Source organism: Microcebus murinus, chromosome 13 (genome assembly GCF_040939455.1).
Source record: "Microcebus murinus isolate Inina chromosome 13, M.murinus_Inina_mat1.0, whole genome shotgun sequence".
NCBI classification, from domain to species: Eukaryota; Metazoa; Chordata; class Mammalia; order Primates; family Cheirogaleidae; genus Microcebus; species Microcebus murinus.
In genome coordinates, this window is record NC_134116.1 from 4,528,961 (window position 1) to 4,545,958 (window position 16,998).

The window sequence follows — 16,998 nt, forward strand, 5'->3', positions numbered from 1 at the left end:
CACTTAGATCTCAAAGGCATTCTATTGAGTGAAATAGGCAATTTCAAAGGTCACACAAAACACCACATGTACTCACCATCAAATTGGTATTAACTGATCAACCCTTATGTGCACATATAGTAATAACATTCATCGGGTGTTGGTCAGATGGGAGGGGGGAAAAGGAGATGGGTATTTTCACACCTAATGGGTGTGATGTGCACTGTCTGGGGGATGGACACACTTGCAGCTCTGACTTGGGTGGGGCAAGGGCAATATACGTAACCTAAACATTTGTACCCCCATAATATGCTGAAATAAAATAACAATAATAATAATAATAATGAAAAAGGTCACATGCTATAGTATTTAATTTATATAACATTATGTAAAATTCTTGAAATGACAAAATTATAGGAACAAAAAAGAGATTGGTGGTTGTCAGGGCTCCGGTATATTGAAAGACAGATATTGAGTGTGATTATAAAGCAATAGCAGGAAGTAGTTCTTTGTGGTGACAGAATAGTTTTGTATCTTCAAAGTTACAACTGATGGGAGGAATGAGTTCTAGTGTTCTGTAGCACTGCAGGGTGAATATTAACAATAACTTAGCACAGAGTTTTAAAATGCTAAAAGAGAAACTTTGAATGTTCACAACACAAATGATAAATATCCAAGGTGATTGTATATACTAATTATCCTGATTTGATCATTACACATTTTATACATATATCAAAATATCACTCTATATCCCATAAACATGTAATTATTACATTTATTACATATCAACTACAAATAAACGTAAAAAATAGTTCTGTATCTTGACTGTGGCATGGTTACAGGATCTACACATCGGACAGGATGGCGCAGAATGCACACACACATTGCACTGATGTCCATTTCCTGGTTTTGACACCGTATACAATCATAGGCAAAAACTGGATCAAGTGTGCATAGTACCTCTTTATCACTTTTGCAACCTCTTTGAATCTATATTTCAAAATCAAAAGTTTAAAAATGTTGAGAGTCTTAAAAATTATAGAGCAAACACTCACGTAACCTACCCTCAAGTCAGAACCCCTGTTCCCTTCCCAGCCACAAGCCCCCACCCCTCCCCAAAGGAAGCCAGACTGTTAAAGAACAGCGATATGCCCACCCTCACTGTCTCTAGGTCTGTTGAACTGGCACTGAGTCAGGAGGCAGTGCTATAAAAAGAGCTTTAAGTAATTCTGAGCAAGGGAGCCCCCATGCCCCCAAGAAGCTATGGCTCAGTGGGAGTGGTGGGCACATTCTCACTCAGGCTCCTGTTTGCCTCCACGCCTATCTTGATTAATGCAACCTCTGTAAGTCACTCTCTCATCTGTATAAAATGGACATGAAAAAAATACATATGCCTCCACCAATCACTGGGGAAATGCAAATTGAAATCACAATAAGATATAATCTCATACCCCTTAGAATGGCTACTATCAAAAAGACAAAAGATAACAAGTATTAGTAAGGATGTGGAGCAAAGAGAACACTATGCACTGTTGGTGGCACTGTAAATTAGTGCAATCACAACAGAAATTAGTATGGGGTTTCCTTGAAAAACTAAAAATAGAACTACCATGTGATCCAACAATCCAACTTCTGGGTATATATCCAATGAATTTGAATTCAGAATCTCTAAGAGATATCTGTACTCCCACATTTATTGCAGCATTATCTACAATCTCCAGACATGGAAAGAACTTAAATGTCCATCAATGGATGAATGGATAAGAAAAATGTGATGCAGGCAGACAATGGAATTTTATTCAGCCTTCAAAAAGGAGAGCCTGCCATTTGCAGCAAAATGGATGGACCTGGAAGACATTATTCTAGGTGAAACAAACCAGACACAGAAAGACAAATATTTTATCATCTCATTTACATATGAGATGATAATAAAATACCCAAACCCACAGAACCAGAGAGTAGAATGTTGGTTACTAGAGGCTGGTGGTAAAGAGAAATGGGGAGGTGTCACTCAAAGTGTACAAAGTTTCAGTTATGCAAGATGAGTAAGTTCTGGAGATCTACTACAAAACACAGGGCCACCAGTTAATGATAGTATATTGTATACATGAAAATTTGCTAAGAAGGCACATCTTATTACAAAGGAAAACACACTAATTAATTACCTAATTAATAATGAGGCAGGAGGAACCTTTTGGAGGTTATAGATGGGTTTATGTCCTTGATTGTGGTGATGGTTTATTACATGCATATTTATTTCCAAACTTGCCCAGTTGTAGACATTAACCATGTTCTGCTTTTTATGTGTTAATCATACCTCAACAAAGTGGTTTAAAAAATCACCATCCTTAATCTCATGAAAACCCTTTTTAGTATGTTCATTTCTTGTTTGTTTTTTTTTGTTTGTTTTTTTTGTTTTTTGAGCTCACAGCAACCTCAAACTCCTGGGCTCAAGCGATCCTCCTGCCTCAGCCTCTTAAGTAGCTGGGACTACAGGCATGCACCACCATGCTTGGCTAATTTTTTCTATACATTTTTAGTTGGCCAATTAATTTCTTTCTATTTTTTTTAGTAGAGACCTGGTCTCGCTCTTGCTTAGGCTGGTTTCAAACTCCTGACCTTGAGCAATCTGCCCACCTCAGCCTCCCAGAGTGTTAGGATTACAGGCATGAGCCACCGCATCCGGCCAGTATCTTCATTTCAATTACACTTTATTGTCATGCTTTTGACTCTTCCCATCCATAAGTATGACACATCTCTCCCTTAATTTGTTTTCTTTTGTATGATTTTTGAATAATTTTTGATAGGTTTATTCCAGATACCTGATCATTTTTATTGCTATGATTTAGTAGGATTTAGTAGGATTTTTATTACATTTTGAATTGCAAATACTTAAGAATGCTGTTAATTACTTTAATTTTTAACTTTCCATTTGGAAATAATGCCATATGTACAGAAAAGCTGCATAACTCCCACCAGATTTATCCACTGTCAATGTTGATATTGACATTCGTGAAGAATAGAGTCCTCCTCCCCTTTTTGTTAATAGTAGAACTTCCCCATTTGGAGTTTGTCTGATGTATCCTCATCCAGAATTTCATATAGGCGATATTGGTTCTCAAGGTATTACACCTAAAAGCAAATGCCCATCTGCCTCATTGATCTTATTTTTTTATTATATGGTCAAGGTATTGTCGAATTTCTTCACCATAGATAGTTACTATTTGTCTTTTGTAACTGATTAGTCATCTGATTAGTCATACTCTAATGTGACTGATTAGTCATACTCTCAGGCAAGCATCCTGTTCTTCATTAAATGTCCCAGATGCAGCCAGCATCCACTGGTGCTTCATGCCTGATCCGACCTTCACTACCGTGGCGGAAAAGAGTGACTTTTTTCCAACTTCGTGCTGTTGATGTTCGCAGATCGAACTGGCTGCACTGTGTGCATTTTTTAGTTCTAACAGTGTGGAAAAACTCATGGATTTTTTTCTAAATAGTCATACTGTAAGGTCTTTATCCAGATATTACTCTGAGCCACTCTTAGGCTTATCAAGCCAGTTTTATGTTCCTAACGTCCAGAGGTTCTTTCTCTCTTTCAAGCTCAGCTGTGTGTTTTAGTCACATGACTTGTCAAGCATGTCACTGCACATGCGGAAGCGAGGCAGTCCGCAACAGCTCACTTCACCAGGATGCAGAAAGCAAATCTTTAAGTCCGTGCTACCCAAAAGTGCTAGACAAGACAAAGAGTTTATACCGGAATGTAAATCACACGCTGCTGCCCTGATTAAGACAGCTTTACTATTTTCTTTAAAAAGTCAGTTTATCTAAAAAGCATGTTCAGTAATGTGATTGATTTATTAATACAGTCTTGTACAAGCTCCTCCTATCAACAGTGCATGGGCCATACTTTCAGTGCAGAATTCTGAATGGCTTATCATGTAGAGGAAGTAGTATTTCCATCCTGAGCAATTCCAGACAGTTCAAGAGTTGTCCATTTGTAGAGATGCAATGAATCAATATTTATTTATAATTTAAGGCTCTGTGAAAAATCACAGATGAACTCTTCCTCACATGGGATAAATCCAAATTAAGTTGTTAACAGCCGCAGGCAAGATGCACTTCCTACATAGCATTTTATTTATGAGTGTAGGCTCAACTGTTCTAAATCCCACCTCTGAATGATTTTCACCCTCTTGTCCTGCCAGAGCTGAAATTCCACCCATCAAAGTTAGGGTGAGGTGATTTCTTTTTTCATTAACTACGATTGAATCATTTGGCAAAGAGATTTTAAAAATACATAAAGCAATTTAATTTATCTTTAGTAGCTTAGATAAATAATTTAAAAGAAGAAAAGGAAAGAACTAAACTCAATAAATACAAAAACGTTTTACATATTTCTGAATTTTCAACTAGCTACAATAAGCATGAATTATTTTTTTTATTTTTTTAATTCAGGATATTATGGGGGTACAAACATTTTGGTTACATGAAATGCATTTGCCTCGCTCAAGCCAGGGCCACAAGTGTGTCCTTCCCCCATACAGAGTGCCCCGTGTACATTAGCTGTGGGTTTAACACCCCATATCCCGCTCTACCCCCACCCCCACCCCCACCTGACCGGTACCCAGTGAGTATTACTACCAAGTGAGCACCTTAGTGTTGATCAGTTAGTACCAGTTTGATGGGGAGTACATGTGGTGCATGTTTTTCCATCCTTGTAATACCTCACTTTGAAGGATGGGCTCAATCTCTATCCAGGATAATATAAGAGGTGCTAGATCACCATTGTTTTCTGTAGTTGAGTAGTATTCTGTGGTATACATATAGCACATTTTATTAATCCACTCATGTATTGATGGGCACTCGTGTTGTTTCCACATCTTTGCAATTGTGAACTGTGCTGCTATAAACATTTGAGTGCCGATGTCTTTATTATAGAATGTCTTTTTTTTTTCCTTTGGATAGATGCCTAGTAGTGAAATTGTTGGCTCAAATGGTATTTCTCTTTTTAGCTCTTTGCGGTATCTCCAAATTACTTTCCACAGAGGTTGTAGTAATTGGCAGTCCCACCAGCAGTGTAAAAGTGTTCTAATCTCTCCACATCCACACCAGCATTTGTTGTTTTGGGACTTTTTGATAAAGGCCACTCTCACTGGAGTGAGGTGATAACTCATTATGGTTTTGATTTGCATTTCCCTGATGATTAGAGATGTTGAGCACTTTTTTATATGTTTGCTGGCCATTAGTCTGTCTTCTTTTGAAAAGTTTCTGTTCATGTCTTTTGCCCATTTACTGATGGGGTTGTTTGATTTTTTCTTATTAAAAAAGATAACTATTACAAAAAATTAAAAATAAGTAGCTGCTCCAAAAATGCAACAACTATTTCTCTGCTGTGGTCAGTTACCAGAAAGAGAACAGGAATGGTGAAATGAGCAAAAGGAAATAGAACAAAGAAGGAAAAACGATAGGGGGAATCAGAAAGAGTAAGAAGCTGAAAAGAGAAGCAGAGAAACTGTTTTGTTAACTGAGTTAGTTACATGAGGTCACCACGAGGAGCACCCTCTGACTGAGGCTGGGACGAGAACAATGTCACCTGGATGACTTTCCTGCCGTGGCACCTTCACCCAGAGGTAAGAGGCGCGGTCCCCCACGGGAGGGCGGCGTGGGCAAGCTTTCGTTCCCTGAGGCTGGCCCGGAAGGCTGTGGTCTTGCCCCTGGCTGGGTGAGGGCTCACCCCTGTGGACACCTGGGAGTGGTGGCAAAGAACACTGCATCGGCAGCCCTGGCTCGGCCCTACCACGACGGCTCAAAGACAATGGCCAACTCGGGCTTTTCTTCTCGAAGCGTTTCCAAGGCAATTTTTGTCTCATAATTGAAATACATTTCACACAACCTGTAAAAACAAATAGAAAGTCTTGGGTTGTACTCTTCAGAAAACTCAGAGTTTGGGTCTTAAAAATCTTATCTTCTCATGTTCCTTAACCCACACATCTCTGAGCTTTAAAATGCTGAGCTTCATGTCCAGTGTGGCTTCTGTTATATTTTTAACCTTCAAGCTGGGAAAATTTTAAACACACACAAAAGTAGAGAGAATAGTAAAATGAATCCCCATGTGTCCGTTACCCAAGTTCAACAATTAAAACATTTCATGCCAAGTCTGTTTCATCCATTGCCTACCCCTCCTCACATCAATGGATTATTTTAAAAACAGCATTTCATGCATCTATCAATACTTCACTTTGTGACACTGAATAAAGGCCTTTTAAAGCATAACCACAATATCTCTATCACACAAAAACATTCAACAATAATTTCTTAATATCATCATATATCCAGTGTTTAAATTTCCTCAACTGTCTTGTCAAACTTTTTACATTACGCTCATTTACTCAGGAGCCCTAGGAAGGATACAGCTTGCCATACTTGGCATGCCTCGAGTCTTTGATATAAGCTTGTCCTCCCCTGCGTTAAAGTCTCCTTTGCAACTTAACTAAGGAATCAACCATTTGTCCTACGTCAGTTCCAACAACCTTGCTTGGGTTGTATTATGGACTGAATGTCTGTCTCTTCCTTCAAAATTCATACATTGAAGCCCTAACCCTAACATAACTGTATTTGGGGACAGGGCCTTTGGGAGGGAGGGAGGGTGATGTAAAGTCATGAGAGTGAGCTCATGATGAGCTCAGCAAGTCAGGAAGAAGAGCCTCATGGGCAACTGAAATAGCCAGAACCTCGAATTTGGACTTTCCAGCTTCCAACTCTGTGAGAAGATAAGTTGCTGTTGTTTAAGCTACCCAGTCCACAGGACTTTGCTCTGGCAGCCTGAGACAAGACAGGATGATTCACATGCATGCACTCGTCAGTCTATTTTGAGCCTTCTGCCCCCACCCCCAGGCAGGGTCCCAAATATCCCCCAGGACTGGGTCAGTGGTCCCACACCTAGCAATGTCTCCAGCTTCATCCTGACTAACCTGTCCCTTTGTTCCTCCATCTGTCTCAGCTCTGGGAATGTCAGCTTGTCCTACTGCCAACATGCTCCACAGTGTCTGCACAAGGGTGCAATGTTTATCTAAACTTTTGTTTATTCGGGCCATGCAGGGTGGCTCATGTCTGTAATCCTAGACCGAGAACTTTGGGAGGCTGAGGCAGGAGGATCACTTGAGCCCAGGAGTTTGGTGCTGCTGTGAGCTATGATGACGCCACAGCACTCTAGCACGGGCAACAGAGTGAGACTGTCTCCAAATAAATACATAAATAAACTTGTGTTTACTCAAACATGCATCCCAGCAGATCCTCAGCCTTGAGATCAAGGATGTGGACTGAAGGAATTTATATTTGGGGGAAGACAGATGGATAACAAATAAACAGGAAAATGACACAGCACAAAAAAAATGATGATCTACACACAGGAAAATAGGAAGAGAAGGGAAAACCATGATGGGCTGCTGTTTTCAGTCAGAGGGCCAAAGACAGCCTCACAAAGACCACCAAGCAGAGGGTTTAGGGATGTGGGAACAAGAAGGGGAGAGAGTTCCAGGCAGAGGGAACAGCAAGTGCAAACGACAGGTCACTGTGACTGGAGCAGAAGGCACACAGGTTGGAAGATGGATCTTCAGAAGCAACAGGGGCCGGATCACGAGGGGCGCAGAAGCTGCCATGACTGTGCAGCTCTTACTTTGAAAGTGACGGGAAGTCACTGGAGGATGCTGACGAGGTGATACGATCGGACTCGTGTTTCAGCTACACCCTTTGTCTGCTACAGTCAGAACAACATGTGCAGGGAGTCTGTCAGGACACCACCACGACAATCCAGATGTGGGGAGGATGGCTTCAGCCAGGGCGGGAGCCGTGACATGGTCAGTGAGTGGACGGGCTGTGAAAGCAGAGCTAATGGGACACGCCAATGGATTGGACGTGGTAGAAGAAAAAGGAGACATGAAAAATAGCACCAGGAATTTTTTGGCCAGAGCTAGGTGTAAGTCACCCAAAGTTACCCTTTGGCCAGAGCTAGGAGTAAGTTTCCCGAGATGGGAAAGAAGCAGGTCTTAGCCAGAAATGAGTAACACAGGTTTGGATTTGGACAGATCAGACAGACATTCAGATGTGGAATTCATGCAGATGCAACATGGAGGGCTCAGCACATACATGGTAAAGCAAGAAGACCAGATGATTTAAATGAGGGAGAAAGTATAGAGAAGAAAAATTAGCAGAACTGAGCTTGAGGATTCAACACATAAAGGTCATGATGATAAAGAAAGACCAAAAAGGAGACTGAACAGAAATAGTTGATGAAGTAGGAGAAAATCCAGAGAATGTTAACCCTAAAACCAAACAACGGAAATGTCTTAAATGAAAAGTGTGATCATTATGGCTGACAAAAGACCCGAGACTCACTAGGAAACTCTTACTAGAGAGGAAATGACTACCTCAGTGGTATCCCTAAGGATGGAAGTGAGCCAACAGTCCCCACACACACTGCTGGATTTTCTAATCTTGATGTTTCTAGAGCACTCTTTTCCCATTTAGAAATCCTCAGAAACAAAATAACATCTCGATAGTAAAGACTTTAGCAATGAAGATGAACCATAGACTATTTCCACAAAGTATGATCTCTTGCACAGAAATATAATCTGATTTGGCCATTATCTCATTAGGACTTGTGTTTCTTTGGGGAATATGGATGCAAAGTCTTTTCACACCCAACTGAACTTGTTTACTCTAAATGTTTGCGTGAAGTTAAACAGGTAGTTCATGAGCTATTAAAAAACAAATCTGCAATGACCGGCCCAGGTCGAACCTAAACCTGAGTGCAAATGAAGCCAGAGCCATCCTGAATTTTGGTAACTGGTCAAATTTGTCTTAGAACTCTGCATGCCAGCACCTGCGTGTCTACAGCGCACACTTACTGCAGGCTTTCCAGGAGGCAGCTCTGCTGTTTCAGGACTTCACAGAGCATCATGACGCCCAAGTCACCCAGGTCATTGTTGCCCAGGCTCAGCTTTCGCAGGCTGTGGTTGGAGGTCAGAAGTGTGGAAAGATCCCAGCAGCAGTGTGAGGTGAGACTGCAATTGTCTAGTCTGCAAGAAAGGGGGTGATTTAAGAAAAATGCCTGCTTAACCATCCCTCCAGGTCCCCAAGATCTTAACCTGTCTTGCTCCAAATGCAATTTAAAAAACCAAGCACAAGATGAACTTGCTTGAAGTACTCTTATATGCCAACAGTTACTCTTCTCTCCTTTTTACATGGGAGTATCTTTTTCAAGTCTACTAGACTGTGCAGATCCAATTAGTAACAGTGGTTTGTGAATTGATTTTTCCCAAATTCTGCATCTTCTCATAAATTTCCACAAAATGCAAGGACCATACGGTCCTCGCTCATTTGTGGTGCAAAGGATTGTGGTAAAAGGGACACAAGTTTCTACTTTTACATCATCTAGGATGGTGGACCCCAACCTTTCTGGCATCAGGAACCAGTTTCAGGAGAACGATTTTTGCATGGACTGGGGGCAGGGGGTGTCGTGGGTGGGACGGGGTGTGGTTTGGAGCTCAGGTGGTCATGCTGCCTGTTTCTAACATGCCATGCACCAGCAGTGGGCTGTGGCCCAGGGGCTGAGCACCACAGATCTAGAAGAACTCTTCCCAGTCCCAAGATCCTGTAATCAATTAAACCCTAGGAAGACACCTCACTTTTCAGATCCAGATTATCTCGTGGTCATTCCCCCAAATGTCCCCCATGTACTCCCATCACCGTAGTAAGCTGAGGCACTTACTCCAGCACCTGAAGCTTGCAGCTGGGGAGCAAGAGCCCCTCACAGAGGAGCTTGACCCCTGCGTCTCCGAGGGCGTTGCCTCGCAGGTAAAGGTGCGTGAGGTTCAGGTTACTGCTGAGCACCGAGGACAGAGCCGAGCAACATACTGACGAAAGGCCAGAATTCACCAACCTGTAGAAGCAACAGGAGGACAGTCCTCAGTGTCCTGTCTCAGCAGCTGCATCCTCCAACTTAAAGGTCAGGAGCCAGCATCCTGGATAGCATCCGAGGAGAGCCTTTTCTCTGTCTCTCACAGGAGAGACAGATGATGGTCTCAGCAGACACTTTCCTGAGATCAGTACGACAGAAAGAGCAAAAGCAAACTGATCTGGACTCCCGCCCACACTCCTCTACCTTCTTACAGAGTTCCTTGAGGGAATGCTCCTCAGCACCACTTGCTTCCAGAAAGACACTCGAGTGCCCCTGACTAATCCTGCCCCAACCCTGCAGAGACCTGTCTTACTCGATTCTCACACCAACCTGGCAAGATGGCAGTACAGCTGTAACCTTCACACACCTTCTACGGATTAGACATTTGAGCCCCATGAAATCAAGTGTTTCTCTCAAGGCCAAAGAGCAGGTGTATGGTAAAGCATAAAGCCCCAGGTTTGCATTGACCTTAATACTATTCTTGGGTCAAGTGAAGCACATTCCGTCGCCCCAAAAGAGAATGAGGGCTCTGAAACAGCCAGCCGTGTCCCTCTGCACAGCAGCTCACAGGGTGGCGTGTCACACAGAAACCGCGTGTGCGGGCACTCGACACAGCGCTGACCGAAGAACATCTTGCATACACATTACATCCCTTCCTGCCAGAGGTCTTGCCAATGGCATGTTTTTTAAGCTCTTGGGTATGTTGGTATCTAAGAATCCAGAAAAATAGAAAGACAGAAGGAATTCTTTCAGAGAGTATAGCATGAACAGATGGCCAGAAGGCAAAAGAAGTATTTATCCATCTGCTGGTCTCTATCCTCCCTGCCAAGGATGAAGCAAATTAAAAAGGTAGATTAAGCAAGGCTGGGGGTAAATGAAGCCCAAAGGAGATGAAGAAAACAAAGCAAGTTTTGAATGGCTTCTACTAAGCTCTCATTCCCAGGTAAGAATTCTATACAGAGTCCTTAATGAGCATGCAGCAGGAATTTGCAAATATCAGGAACATTCCAGTAGACTAGAGATGGTCTTCAAAGAAAAAGAAAAAAATTTAAGTTACGTAGTACAAGCTTTATCACTATTTCCAGAAAAAGAGTAGAATAGATTATTCGACAGATGTGTGTGGAACCCCACACAGTGAAGAAGCAGAAGTCACAAACATACAGTACAGTTTTGTCAAGAAAAAGTCACACATTGTCAAAATGGTGGTCACCATGAAGGCTGAGCGCTGAGTACATTGAGCACATAATAAAGTATGATTTAGAAAATCAAACAACCACATCCCACCAACCAACCCACTGGATGAGAAGAATGTGACCAATGCAATATACCTTGGCTTCAACCAATCCACTCAACTCAGTTCTGCCTTTACTGAGCACATATATCTTGTCAGGTACTGCATAAGGTTAATTTGTGGTTTTTTAAAAATTTATTTAGTATCTACCTTATGTCACAAAAATATCTCATAATAACTGAAGAAGAATTAACATTTTTTGAATATTTACTATGTGCTTGACCATACGATAATGACTTTAAACACAATTATCACCTGAGTGCAGTAGCTCATCCCTGTAATCCTACCATTTGGGGAGACGGAGGTGGGAGTATCACAAGAAACCAGGAGTTCAAGACCAGCCTGAGCAACATAGCAAGAACCAGTCTCTGCAAAAATTAGCTGGTGTGGTCACCCACACCTATAGTCCCAGCTATGGGAGAGGCTGAGGCAGGAGGATCACTTGAGGCTGGGAGTTCAAGGGTGCAGTGAGCTATGATCCCACCACTGCACTCTAGCCTGGGCAACAGAGCTAGACCTTGTCTCAAAAAAAAAAAAAAAAAAAAAAAAAAAGATTATCTCATTGAATTATCACAAATCCAAAACAGGGAGTATTGTTTTTATCCCACTTTTAAATTGAAAAAATGAGAATCAGAGCAATTACTTGAAGAATTAGCAAGAGCTACCTGAACAGTAGAAATGGAGGAGGATGGATAACTTACCCTCCAGGCAAAAGGAAAAGCGTATGGAAGCATAAGAAAGATTTAAAAAGCAGGCCAGGTTCTTAAAACTAAAATGTAATTCAATCTGACTCTAAATGGACAGAAGACGTAGCAGGAGACAGGGCAGGGTCAAGGATGACCTATGTGCCAACTATATGCCAAATTCACACTGACTTCAGAGAAGAGCTTTTATGGGCTTTTGAACAAAGGCTCAATATTTTCAAAATTTGCATTTTATAAAGTTCCCTTGGTGTGACGTAAAAAAAGATGAGAGGTGTAGGGAACTGAAAGTAAACCGAATTTAGGGTCGCCCTAGCTGGGCAGCCTCCTGGAAAGCCCCACTCATCAACAGGCAGGAAAAAGAGGGCAGGAGCAGGCCAAAGGATGGGGGTTGGGGGCAGATGATGATAATTTAACCTATTTTTCAAATGTTCAGTATGTGATGTTTGCATGTTAATAATATTGGGGTGGGGGACAAAAATAAGCAGCCAGAGATAAGGATTTGAGTTCAAGAAAAGAAAACTGGCTATAGCTAACAAAATATAAAATGCCTAAAAGTTTTTATTTTTTTTTTTCAGAAGAACAATTTTACTTTTACCCATTTATGGTAATATATGCAATGTTAGAATATAATTAGGTAAAGTATAGTTGAGTAAATCAAATGAAGAATCCAGAAGAAAACTGTTCTTCTTGGGTTAAACATGACACACATTGGAAATTCTGGGAAAGTAGAACATACAGTAACAAAAATAACATGCAAACTCAAATTCAAGTTTATATGGTGTTTTCAAAGGATTTAAGGCATACAGCTTTTCCTCATTTATATAACAAATGAATTCTGTCTGCTTGTGTACAGCAAACGGTTAGAAACTGAATAAACTTATTTATGATTTCAGAAATATGCTATTCTAGAAATGTAGTCCATAGAATTTACTTCATTGCTCCTACCACTGATTCCTCACATAAGCAAAGTACAGGTCTCATTCCTTGAAACTGCTTTTGAACACTAGCACTTTAAATGGAAAACTAGGTAGAAACATAGCAATATCAGGAACAAAGCCTATATACTCAGTCTTATTTAAGATAAGAATTGGTTGCATGTCAGAAAATTTATCATTTTCTTTATCCTTGCAGTGGTGAGAGGGAAAGAAAGCAGAGGAGGGGTTACAGCTACACTATTTAAGGAAGACCCAAACAGGAAGACAACGAATCTTCACAGCTGCAACTCCACAATGCGTAACTGTGGATATCTCATCTATTTTATAAGTCATGCTACAGCAAAAACTCAGGTTCTCCTCTATGTATATCAGCTTTCAAATCTTATTCTCTTCAAAATACAAAGACAAATACTGCGATAAAACTCTAACCGCAATACGTATTTCCAAGTAGACAGTATTTCCAAACACCAAAGGGAATCTCACCTTCTAATGTCTTTTGATATGACAAGATTTTGCCAGAGTGAAAGCCTATGACTTAAATAAGTAATCTCAAGGTCAAGTGAGAAACTACAGTTGTTATGGGTATTACCCTACAGTCACCATATGTATTACATATTAAATTAAACCCAGCATTAAATATGCTTGTATAATTATGCTATGAATGATAATAGCAGTGAGGATGCTAGTGAAAAAAAACTATCTTTAACCCAAGAAGATTAAGTAGAAAAAAAGGTAACAAGCAGAAAGCGGACATAGAGATGGGCATTTTTTAACAGGAAAGGTAATTTTAAACATAGAAATATAAAAAGAAAATTACTTCCTTATTTCTGTTTTGTGGAAATAACATGAAACATTTATTTGATATATTGGACAAGAACAGAGCTAAGTAATCCAACTCTACTGCAGCATTACAAAAAAAAAAAAAAAAATCATCCCTTCACCACAGTGTAAGATTCAACCTGCACAAGGGTGCATGTTATATAAAACACAGCAAGACTGCTGCTGCCCTGCCAAGTACTTCCAGTCCCTACCCAGGTCCTACTGAAATACTGGTGGTCCCAATAGTTTTATCGAAATAAATCATTTTTTTAAAAAAAATAAAGCATTTAAAAAGACAAATTAAAATGCCTCAGTAACCATATATCCAACTCAAACTTTATCTATTTAAATGAATTATATTTGCCCCCACCAATAAACTTTTATTTTACTCAAACTAGAGCAATAACCTCCCATATAAGTATCTTCCTTGCCCAATAATTCAAAGGAAAAAAATCCAAAATGATTAGTAAGAAAAATGTAGAAATTAGCATACCCTTTTAATTAGTTTAAATATTTTTAAGGTTTAAAAAGTGTCTAAAGATTGTAATTTCTAGTTGGAAAACATTATCTGAATGAATACCCTAATGGCAAACCACTGAAAAATGCTTCAGCTGCATCTGGGGCAGAGGGGTAGGGATTATCTTCAAAGCACCCAGCTCTCTTGCTGAGAAGGTCAGAGGTACACTGGTCTGTATTATTGCGACATCCATGAGGTGATACAGGTTGCTTTTCCTTCAGCATGGGCTTTGTTTGTTGGAAGGGCATCACGCTTGACCTCCAAATTTGGCTGACAATTTACTGATGAGATGCATAACCTTTGGGTTGCTCTGGCATTTTGACATATTTGCCGGGTTCTGGGCCACATCCTGGAAGGCCACCATAAAGTCTGGATCCTGCATGGCTGCAAGAGCCTCTGATCACTAAGAATTTCATTGAGTCCAGGCATTCCTGCCATTCCGGGCATGCCTCCTCCCAGTCCAGGCATTCCCCCAGGAAAACTACCAGGCATTCCCCAGGAAAGCCACCTGGAAAAGAGCTGTACTGAGCTCCTGATTGTCGTCTGGCTTCTTCCTCCCTCTGGGCCTTCTTAACCCTTTCTATTGTTTCTTTGATCTCTCGTTCTTCACGTTCTCGCTCATACTTTCGCCGATGTTCTGCAATTTTCTGGGCCCTAGGTTGAACTTCTTTCAGCATTGCACTAACATCTTCATCATAATCCAGTTTACAGGCAAGGGCAAGACCATGGGCTGCTTCTTCCCAATGGCCCAGAAGTCTGTGTGCTTTCCCTCTCCACATGTAAGGCTGAGCTGACTCAGGCTTTATTTCAATGGCTCTATCACAATCTCGGATGGCAGCATTTGGCTTCTGTAATTTGATGAAGACACTGGCTCTCTTGGCATACAAAATGGCCAACCGAGGATTCAGCTTGATGGCATCTGTGAACAAGTCAATGGCTTCCTGTAGTTCACCATCATTTAGGGCTTCAATGGCTGCAACTTTCTTATCATTTGCCTGATCCATCATCTCCTTGGTTATCCCTACATTTTCATCTCCCATTTCTTGCGGGGCATCAGTGTCTGGTTCAATCACACCTTCATTATCAATTTCTAGATCACTTTCCTCACTTGATCGTTCCTCTGTCTGTATGTTTTCCTCTGCCTTCTCATTATCTGTTTTTTCTTCCTTAACATTTTCTTCTGATTTAGCTTTCTGAGTAGCAGGTGGTACTTTACCCCCCATGCTCTCCACCCACTCCCTCAGGAAGCGCATTTCCTCGGTGTGCAGAATGCTCGGATCCTACTTACACATTTTCACGAAGGCCCAAAGCTCGCTCACTTTGCGAGGGTCCATGGTCACAAGGCGGAGGACACAGCTGAGGAGGCTGCGGCCCGATTCCAGGCCTGGGCGCTAGCTCAGCGTGATCACGTAGAAGGGCCCTAAAAGTTTTGACTCATTTTTGTTTTTTTTGTTTTTTAAGACAGAGTCTCATTCTGTGACCATGGCTAGAGTACTATGGCATCATGATAGCTCATAGCAACCTCAAACTCTGGGGCTCAAGCGATCCTCCTGCCTCAGCCTCCCGAGTAGCTGGGACTGCAGGCATGTGCCACCATGCCTGGCTAAATTTTTCTGTTTTTGGTAGAGACGGGGGTCTCACTATTACTCAGGCTAAGTTTTGACTCATTAATTCCTCTTATAGATATGGATACTCAAAAAAGTACATATGCCAAATTGCATATGAAAATTGTTGTTTTACAATTTGCAGAGCTGTTTATAATTAGTAAAGAGTAGAAACTCATCCCAAAATTCATTATTTGATAAGTGGCTAAATAAATTATGGTAATGTAGCCAGTGCAGTAGCTCCTGCCTGTAACCCTGGCCCTTTGGGAGTCCTAGGCAGAAGAATTGCTTGAGGCCAGGAGTTCTAGACCAGCCTGGGAAACATGGCGAGACCCCATCTCCACAAATAATGAAAAAAATTAGCCAGGTATGATGGTGCACACCTGTAGTCCCAGCTACTTGGGAGGCTCAGCCAAGAAAGGATTGCTTGAGCCTGGGAGGTGGAGGTTACCATGAACTGTGATCACACCACCGTACTCTAGTCTGGGCCATAGAGCAAGACCCTAGCAAACTAGGTCATTTAAAACACCATATAGAGTGTATTAGAATGGATAGATGGACGGATAAACAGATGGATGGGTGGACTGTATAACAATCCATCTTATAAAAAATGTCTGGATGGTTGTTCACCAGACAATTGTAAATGGCTCTCTCAGAAGTGGGCTGAGAAGGAGCTTCCACTTTTTACTTTGTCTACCATATGTGCATTATGATATGTTTACACTAAGCATGTGTTACTTTTGTAATAACAAGTTCGTGAGTGACATCTGGGTGAGACCTGTTTGGGAGCCATCTGTCTATACATTGTTTTTGAAGCTGAGGGGTGTATGACAGATCCAAGGGAATGTGGAAACATTTAGTAAAATAAAGAAAACCAGTGGTGAAACCCCCAGACCACAGGAAGAGAAGACAACGCAGATTCCAGGGAAGAGGAAGCTGTAACATCAGCAGGAAAGACTGAGCAGTGACCTAAAAACAAGAGAGAAGAAGGCAATCAAAGAGGAAGTGAGACAAATTTAAGGCAGCAGATGTCAGCTAAGATAAGGACTGGGACGGATCTATGACAACTGGAACCAGGGTCACCGAGGCTCAACTGAGCACCCATGCCCTGGGCCTCTCCAGTCCCGCCTGCTCCGTCTGCAGTGCTCTTCCCTGGCTCCTCCATGGCTCCTGCTCACATGTCACGTA

General features: G+C 41.4%; 1 protein-coding gene and 1 pseudogene across 6 annotated transcripts in view; both read right to left on the reverse strand.

Moving 5' to 3' along the window:
* NLRP3 (NLR family pyrin domain containing 3) overlaps positions 1–16,998 on the reverse strand; it is a 69,134-nt gene that overhangs the window by 31,946 nt on the left and 20,190 nt on the right. For 2 of the 6 annotated variants that reach the window (XM_012751992.3, XM_076009270.1), the window contains 2 exons: positions 9,752–9,922; positions 8,889–9,059 (listed from right to left, as the gene is read on the reverse strand). The exons of 2 other annotated variants lie outside the window; for them this stretch is intronic. In XM_012751992.3, coding sequence (XP_012607446.2) covers positions 8,889–9,059; positions 9,752–9,922 — 342 coding nt within the window. Of the gene's footprint in view, positions 1–2,273; positions 5,876–8,888; positions 9,060–9,751; positions 9,923–16,998 lie in introns of those variants that run through there. 2 more of the 6 variants (XM_012751993.2, XM_012751996.2) reach the window with 2 other exon arrangements.
* On the reverse strand, positions 13,559–15,459 carry LOC105864249 (hsc70-interacting protein pseudogene; annotated as a pseudogene).